This window comes from Aegilops tauschii, chromosome 1 (assembly GCF_002575655.3).
Source record: "Aegilops tauschii subsp. strangulata cultivar AL8/78 chromosome 1, Aet v6.0, whole genome shotgun sequence".
NCBI lineage: Eukaryota > Viridiplantae > Streptophyta > Magnoliopsida > Poales > Poaceae > Aegilops > Aegilops tauschii.
The window spans coordinates 7,434,269-7,442,515 of NC_053035.3; the positions used below are offsets into that span (position 1 = coordinate 7,434,269).

General features: G+C 46.6%; 1 protein-coding gene across 1 annotated transcript; it reads left to right on the forward strand.

The window, feature by feature from the left end:
* The first annotated feature begins 1,248 nt into the window (after positions 1–1,248).
* LOC109757809 (arginine decarboxylase) lies at positions 1,249–4,186 on the forward strand. Its single transcript, XM_020316643.4, has 2 exons — positions 1,249–1,310; positions 2,025–4,186. The coding sequence occupies exon 2, from the start codon at positions 2,036–2,038 to the stop codon at positions 3,866–3,868; it is 1,833 nt and encodes a 610-aa protein (XP_020172232.1). The 5' UTR covers positions 1,249–1,310; positions 2,025–2,035; the 3' UTR covers positions 3,869–4,186.
* Positions 4,187–8,247: the final 4,061 nt, after the last annotated feature.

The window sequence follows — 8,247 nt, forward strand, 5'->3', positions numbered from 1 at the left end:
CTTGCCGTTATGGCTAGTGCAATGCAAACATGATTTTTACCTGGGACAAACACATTGTTTTAAAATTATGATGATGATAGAAAACCGCGGGAAAACTCCGCATTGGGCATCACTCTTTTTCTTCTAAATTATCTTGTTCACACTTCTTAATTAAACTATCCCGATGATTTTGGTTCGGATGTTGTTCTTCTTATGTGTTTATTTTTAGGCGTGACAACTCTTTTCTTTTCGTGAAAAGGAGGGTTACCCCAGCCTCTGCGTTGTAGTGATGCACATTGCGCCATTGCTTCCGCTCAGTTTGCCAAACGCATCCAGTGCAACTCCAAGATAAAAATGAAGACCACAGCAGGTCAGTGGTTTTCCAAATATATAATGCAATACGAAGCATAAACCACATGAAAATCTTGATTTTAATCGGTAGAAAGAAACACGCTTGGCGAAGATCTGACACTTCGCACACCAGGCGACACATGTCCCTCTTAGCAATGGTTTTCTTTTGCGGAAACCTGTTAGCCGTGGTTAACGTAGGGTGACGGCGTGGCAGTGTTTGTTGAGTGCGTGCCAGGCGACACTCCTCAAACATCTTTTATTTTCTTTTTTACTGTTGTATCCTCTTTGCTCAGTGCGCGAAATAAAGCACTCGACAAACATTATTTTCTTTTTCTTTTTTTCTCTTTTTTTTTTCTTTTCTGTTTTGCAAATTCTTTATTTTTCGAAGTGCAAGTCACCTTACCGTTGGATGTCGCCACATGTATTGGTAGTGTAAATATGAATTAATCATAGCTAAGATAACACATACGATTTAACATTCAGATTATGAAAGGAAAGCACAGGAAAAAATATCATGTTGAACACGACTTTGTTTTCTAAACTACTCCCTCCTTCCCACAATATAAGACGTTTTTGCAAGTGTTATATTATGGGACGGAGGGAGTAGTTTATACTTCTTAATTCTATCGTCCCAATGATTTTGGCACATACTTTGGTTTATTTTAACAGATTAGGTTTCTGCTTTGCTATCTGTTGCTAGCGAATTAACAATTTTGCTGGTTTACAAAATTACTTGCCCGCAGGTCCAAGCTATTGATGACGACCAGTAAACTACATTAAGTGCTTTGTTCTCAGTCCGCTGGAAACATAAGGGCGACGAGGGCATGCTTAGTACTACTATTCAAATATGGAGGGCAAACGTGTCATTTCGTTCTTTGCAGACCTCTATATAACAGAGGAAAGATCAGCTTACAATTTATCCACACAACACATTCGCACAACCAAATATATGCAAGCCTTCTCTGATCTTCACTAGTAAGGTTCTATTCTATCATCACCTTGATCTATTTCTCTTTTGCAGAAATAAAATTATGAGTTTCTTTCTTTCCCTTTATTTATATTGATCTCATGGTGTTTTTTTTCTGTGGGAATATTGATCTTATGATTAATTGTGGTAACAAGATACTCCCGCCGTCTCCCCTAAAAAAGAAGATACTCCGTCCATTCTATAATATAAGATGTTATTACAATCAATATATTAACATCTTATATTAGATATAGAACGGAGGGAGTAGTTGTTGGATTTAAACTTGATTGTATTTAGAACTGAACAAGTGTTCCATGATTGGCGGATCTTGGTAGATTTGGCGTAGGATCTAAATACTAATTCTAAAACAATCCTATGTGAATTTGCTGAATTTTTTAATAAGAACAGGACGCTTATTTGCAAGTGAATAACATACAGAGAAGAATCTCAACAAAAATATAGGGCCCTGATAAGTGCCACGCACGTGACATGAACGCATGGTATCTCCGAATGTTTTTTATGACAAATTTAGTGACATAAGGATGGCAACTTTAGTTGTTAAGCATGGCAACTTCTTTTCGGATGGCAAGTTTCAGTTATTTTTTGGGTTACTTATATTTCGGATGACAACTTTAGTTGCAATAAAGAACGTCAGAGCTGGAGTGCTTCAGGTCACACTTATCATTTAGGAAAATATATAAAATCAAGTTTCCTTGTATTTGAGCAGGTGCTTCCACGATGGCCGCCCAGAACTACGGTGAATTGTACAACATCCTCGGCTGGGGCGAACCCTACTTCACCGTGAACAGGGAGGGCCACCTGTGTGTCAAGACCCACGGCCACGAGACGAAGCCAGGGCAAGAGATAGACGTGGTGTCCGTAGCTGAAGCTGCAAAGGAGAAGGGCGTCCAATTCCCCATGATCCTCCGCTTCCCCGACGTGCTCAAGCACCGCCTCGACTCGCTCCACGTCGCATTCGAGAAGGCCATCAAGCACACCGGGTACACGGCGCCATATCAGGGCGTGTACCCAGTGAAGGTGAACCAGAACAGGGCCATCATCAACGACTTTGTTAGCTTTGGCCACCGTCACAGCTACGGGCTGGAGGCGGGCTCCAAGCCAGAATTGCTCATCGCAATGAGCTACCTTACCAAAGCCAAGCCTGGAGCCTTCCTGGTATGCAATGGGTACAAGGACGCGGAGTACGTGGCGCTGGCGCTGTCGGCGCGTGCAATGGGCCTGAATGTCATCATCGTGTTGGAGATGGAGGAGGAGCTGGACATCATCATCGAGCAAAGCAGCAAGCTCGGGGTGGAGCCGGTGGTGGGCGTGCGTGCCAAGCTGCTCACCAAGATACCAGGCCACTTCGGGTCGACGGCCGGCAAGCACGGCAAGTTCGGCCTGCTTGCCGACAAGATCTACGAGGTGGCCAAGAAGCTCAAGGATCTCAACAAGCTGCACTGGCTCAAGTTGCTGCATTTCCACATCGGCTCCATGATCCCGACCACGGACATAGTGTCTAGTGCAGCCAGGGAGGCCTCCGGCATCTACTGCACCCTGGTAAAGCAGTATGGCGCGGATATGACCACGCTGGACTGCGGCGGGGGGCTCGGCGTCGACTACGACGGCACCCGATCAGGAAGCTCCGACATGTCGGTGGCGTACGGACTGGAGGAGTACGCGTCCAGCATTGTGCAGGCTGTGCGGCTCACGTGCGAGTACAATGGCGGCATCCCCCACCCTGTGTTGTGCACCGAGAGCGGCCGCGCCATGGTGTCGCACCACTCGATGATCATCCTCGAGGCCCTCTCGGCGATCCCAGAGCCCAAGGACGACGAGACCCCCGAGCAGCTGCACAGCAAGATCCAGCGTCTCTCCTCCAATCCGCCGCCGCCGAGAGCACTCATGGCCACGGACCTCCAGAAGCATGCCACGGACATCCAGAAGCACGGGGTGGAGATGTACAAGCTGGCCAAGAAGCTCGCCAAGCGGATCGCCGGCGACGCCAACACCATCTACAACTACCACATGAACCTCTCCATCTTCTCGCTGGTTCCCGACTTCTGGGGCATCAAGCACCTCTTCCCGATGATGCCGGCGAGCCGGCTCAACGAGAAGCCGACTCAAATGGGCACGCTCATCGACATCACCTGCGATAGTGACGGCAAGATTGACAAGTTCATAGGCAATGCCGAGACGCTGCCGTTGCACCCGCTGGACCCTGAGAGTGGCGGCTACTACGTGGCCGTGCTCCTCTCCGGCGCCTACCAGGAAGCCCTTTCTTGCAAGCACAACCTGTTCGGTGGCCCAAGCATAGTGCGGGTCAAGAATAGCACCGGCGGCGGCATCGTTGGTGGCGGTGGTGGCTTCGACATCGCCACAGCCGATAGCGGCCCGACGACGGAGGAGCTCATCAGCACCGTGGGGTACGACGTCAAGGAGGACATTCGCGGCGTGATCGAACAGCGCGCCAGGGAGAAGGGCGTGTGGGAGAAGGTGGGGGCGTTCGTGCACGCCGGGCTTACCTCCATGCCCTACCTCGTCGAATACAAGGTCCCACGAACCGCCTAATTCCATCGTCACTCCTATTCCCCACACTAGTATTCCTCTTCTCCACACCTTTTTTGGCTTCAAATAAGCGTAGCCTGCCTGCCTGATTCGTACGTGTTGGACAGGCTTTGGGTTGCGCCATTCCACACCGTGCTTTGCTCTTTTCTATCGACGACGACTAAATAAAGTTCATCTCCCGTTCTCATTTTTAAGTCCTATTTATGTTAAGAAAAATAAATAAAGGTTGTAACAACTAAATAATGTTCATCTCCCAGTCTCAAAGTTGTATCTTACCTTTGTACTTCTATATATTTATTTAAGTTAAGAAGAATAAATAAAGGATCTAACACATCTATTCTATTATATTCTATTATATCCATCTATCTATCATCCACCCTACAGTTTCTATATGGTGGCTCGGGGCTGGGGGTGATCGTGGGCCCAACTGTAAGATGTGTGCTTTGATACTTCTATATGGTGGGAATGAACCAGCACAAACGTTGTGTGAGCCTCGCACTCGGGATCGACTACGCGCAAGTCGGCTGATTCTTATTTTTTGTCGGACGACTGATACAAGCAGGTTTTAGTTAAAAAATTTTGCTGACAAAGATGAGGAAAGAGAACACAAGCTTGTTTGGTAGCCGGTCCATTCCAACGTGATTCGCCATGGATGCACACATTTGGCATGCATTCTTTTAGACCTTTTGTGAAACCATTCCACTACAAGCTTATACACCAAGGCTTGTAGAGATACAAGAGATCCTTGCTACCTCCGCTTTTTTTTTTTTCAAGAAAACTTTCGATTTATTCGTCTTCAATCATGGCAGTACAACGAACATCAGAAATAATAAAAAAATACATTCAGATCTGTAGACCACCTTGCGACGACTACAAGCACTGAAGCGAGTCGACGGCGCACCGCCGTCATTACTCTCTCCCTCGCTGGAGCCGGGCAAGCCTTGCTGTAGTAGACAATCATTCTGTAGACATGGTTCCCCTTATTTGCATCGTGAGTTGGGTTTATTTCATGTGTGGAAGAATAATGTGGGTTGAGTTAGAAGGAAAGAGTGACTAAGCAATACCAAGAAAACAATATTATGAGTAGTGGCATGAATGAATGAACATGTTTACATAGGGGGTATTGGATCAATCCGATCATAACCACCACGAGCAAGAATACAAAAAATCCAACACGAGAAGGAAAATAAAATAAGAAATGGCAAACAAATCCACATGAAATCTCCCCTTAGATGATTCTTTTTTTATGATCAGGGATCCTTTCCTGTTAATCGGGCTTTAATCGGGTCTATTCTTAAAGGAATCCGCCCTCCGACCATGATTTAACCAAATTCCTCAACATGAGGTAACTTAGCCTCAAAGGCCAACCGCCTAGGTGTGAACTATGCTTATAGCCTGACAGTTTTTTTCCAAAGCGTCTCCACTTATACCAAGGCGGTTCAGTAACTGTTACTCGAATCGCGGCCCGAGGCGGTTTTCTCATTGGCATGGCTCGTCGAGGCAGAGATCGTGCTCCATATTTTGTGGAATATCATTAATATTTTGTTTCATGCCACGCATGTAATGATATCTATTATCGGAGCGTGGAGATTTTTACGGCGCAACAAGAGGGACTCTTGGCCTTTCACAGACCCATAAAAGCAAGGGATAGCGATATCATCTTTCCCACGCTCTCATTCCATTGCCCTTGCGCCTAGCCTCCTGAGCTCCAGCGCCCAAAAGACATATGCTCAATTTATAAAGGCTTATTCAACATCAAATATCATATCAGTCTGAAAATGGCTGCACCCAAAAGACATATCCTCCTACCATTTATGAAGGACGGTACATATGGAGGGAGCCCGTGGTCATATGAAAAAACTATGATGTTCCCATTTTCTTTTGAAAACTTTGGTTTTTCAAAGGAAAAAAAACCTATTAGTAATGATACGCCAAAGAGACTAGCAACTGACATGAAGAGGCCTCCTCTTTTTTTTGCGAACCATCTCCATCATACTAGATGACTGCTACTGATATGAATAGAAATGATTATGTTCATCATAAGATGCAAGGCCGAGACAACTTTCCCCTTTTCGATTTTTCGATGCACAAACACTAGCAAGGAGCCCATGTGCTACTACACAAGCATGATAAATTAGTTCAGATATGGCTAGAAGTATGTTAAATATTCTCAATGACCATGTAAGCCAAATGACCATGCAAATTAGCTCTCCACTTGAAGCATATGCATTTGGCGCTTCAGGTGGCTGCCCAGGTGGTCACCACGATCACAGCAGGAGATGTCACCTCCACCATGATCAGAACTTGGCCCGGGCTGCAGCATCCATAGATATTCGTAACAGATCTGGGCATTGGGAGATCAGGTGCCACTTAGCGAGTTTTTTCGCTTCCACCAGACACATTCAGACTAATATCAGCAATTTTCCTAGGGAGTTTTTAAGTTTTTAACAGCAGGGCTCACAGTAATGCAGCTAAATCTTATTCTTCAAATTTCAATGAAAGCCCTAGCATGGCTTGATGTACTAGAAAATTTCACTTAGGTGATAAATGTCCTATGCTTTTAACTAAATCTAGGCAATCTGAATATCAAGCACTGTAAAATCTCATATGTAATGTGCTTGTGATCAATGAAAGACTTTATCCAAAAGAGATGCAGCAAGCTTGTGATGTGTGTTTGTACAAAATCAGCTTACCAGTCGAAGGAAGTCCATCTCCTTATCCTTCCATTGAACAACAAGGTTGAGGTTTTACAGGCAGGGTTCTATTCCATCTCAAAACATCCAGGACAAGACAGAACATTCGACAGACAAGAAAATTGGAAATCAATCATCTTTAAACAACACCTAGAGAACAGAGTGCCCAGCCACAAACACAACAACTAAACAGAAGATCAAATCAAAGGCATCAGAGCAAAATTTGAAATGTTGTCATTCATCCTGACTGGGCACTGTCCTGCAACACAAGAGCTAGCTACCTACCATAAGTTAAGTTATATCCCAACTACATGCCGTCTCCTGGCCTTGCCCATTCATCATCATCATCATCATCATCAATATTTTGTCTGAAAAACATGGGTCGCGTCGCCCTTGGGTTTTGTCACGCTGGGACAGTGATGCGGAGAGATCTCAGGCATCTTGTGAGAGATTCCATGTAGCAGTAGCATCCCTGGTCGTTTCAGGTGACTCTTGGTACCTGTCAAGCAAAAAACCATTCCCAGGTTATAGATTGGTTTATTCGTTCAAAAAACTACAGTAGTAGATTGTTGTATGAAGAAATGTACAGGTTTGAATAACGTAGTGTTGGGGACATATGCACGTTAAACTAAAAAAAAATCCAACAGTTTGGCCGTGCCAACACAAAAAAGAAACATCAACCGATGAGTGCATCTCTACAACAGTAACATCTACACTACTATTAAACAAGAGAACATATTTCTGGCAAACGAAAACTCTGGCATTCGTATGCCCGCACAAGGGAAACAACCGCCTCCTCAGATTCCGCTGGCAGCTCCCTAATTTTTGGGCCCCGATACTTCTTTCTCTCCCGATATCAAGAAAAACAGCACCGCCGCTCCTCCCTTCTCCTCCTCCTGTGCACTTCCCCCAGATCCACCCTGCCTCCGGTCGTCGCCCGCGCTCCTGCAAGCCGCCGCCGACCTCCTCAGCCGGTCAACCGCGCCCAACGCCCTCCTTTGTTTTCTCCCCCTCTCCTCACTAATCTCTCTCCGTTCCCAAACTACAGGACGCCATGGCCAACGGAGGCAGGGGACGCGGCCGCGATGGCCCTGAGCTCGGCGGCGTGGAAGCCATTGGAGGCGCTGGCGAGGCCGAGGTCGGTGAGCATGGCAGCGGCGGTCGGGTGCATTGAGCGCAGGTAGGACTTCCTCATGAGTTGTTTTCCTCCAACGCCGGGGTGTGGATCTACGTGCGGGGGGCTGCAGCCGCCGCCACCGCCGCCACCGCCTCGATCCCGACCCCCTTCCCACCGCTTCCCGGGGACAGACCCCGTCGCCTTCTCCCTTCTTCCTCGGACCCCAGGACGTCCTGCTGTCATCTGCACCCCGTCCCAGTCTTCATCCGGCCATCAGGTTTCCTTCCCCTCAAAGAAGGTATGCATGAGCAGCTAGCCATCAGGTTTTGGTAGGTGGCTGGATGACAAAAGACTTGGTTACACACTGATGTATTTCCGTTTATTGCAAAATTAATGGAAAGGGGTGAGAGCCCGGTTGGGAAAAAGCTAGGTTGTTTCTTCTCATCCACCGCAGCATCAGTTCTCTTTCTTATTGAATATAATCAATCAATACCACCAGGCCGTAGAGATGGGATCTTCACAATTTCTGGGTCAGATCCGCCCCTGGTGTCCATAGCAGGATCATGCATGTT

Excerpts from the sequence above, each read along its gene's own strand:
- LOC109757809 (XM_020316643.4), top strand. The coding sequence starts at position 2,036 with ATGGCCGCCCAGAACTACGGTGAATTGTACAACATCCTCGGCTGGGGC.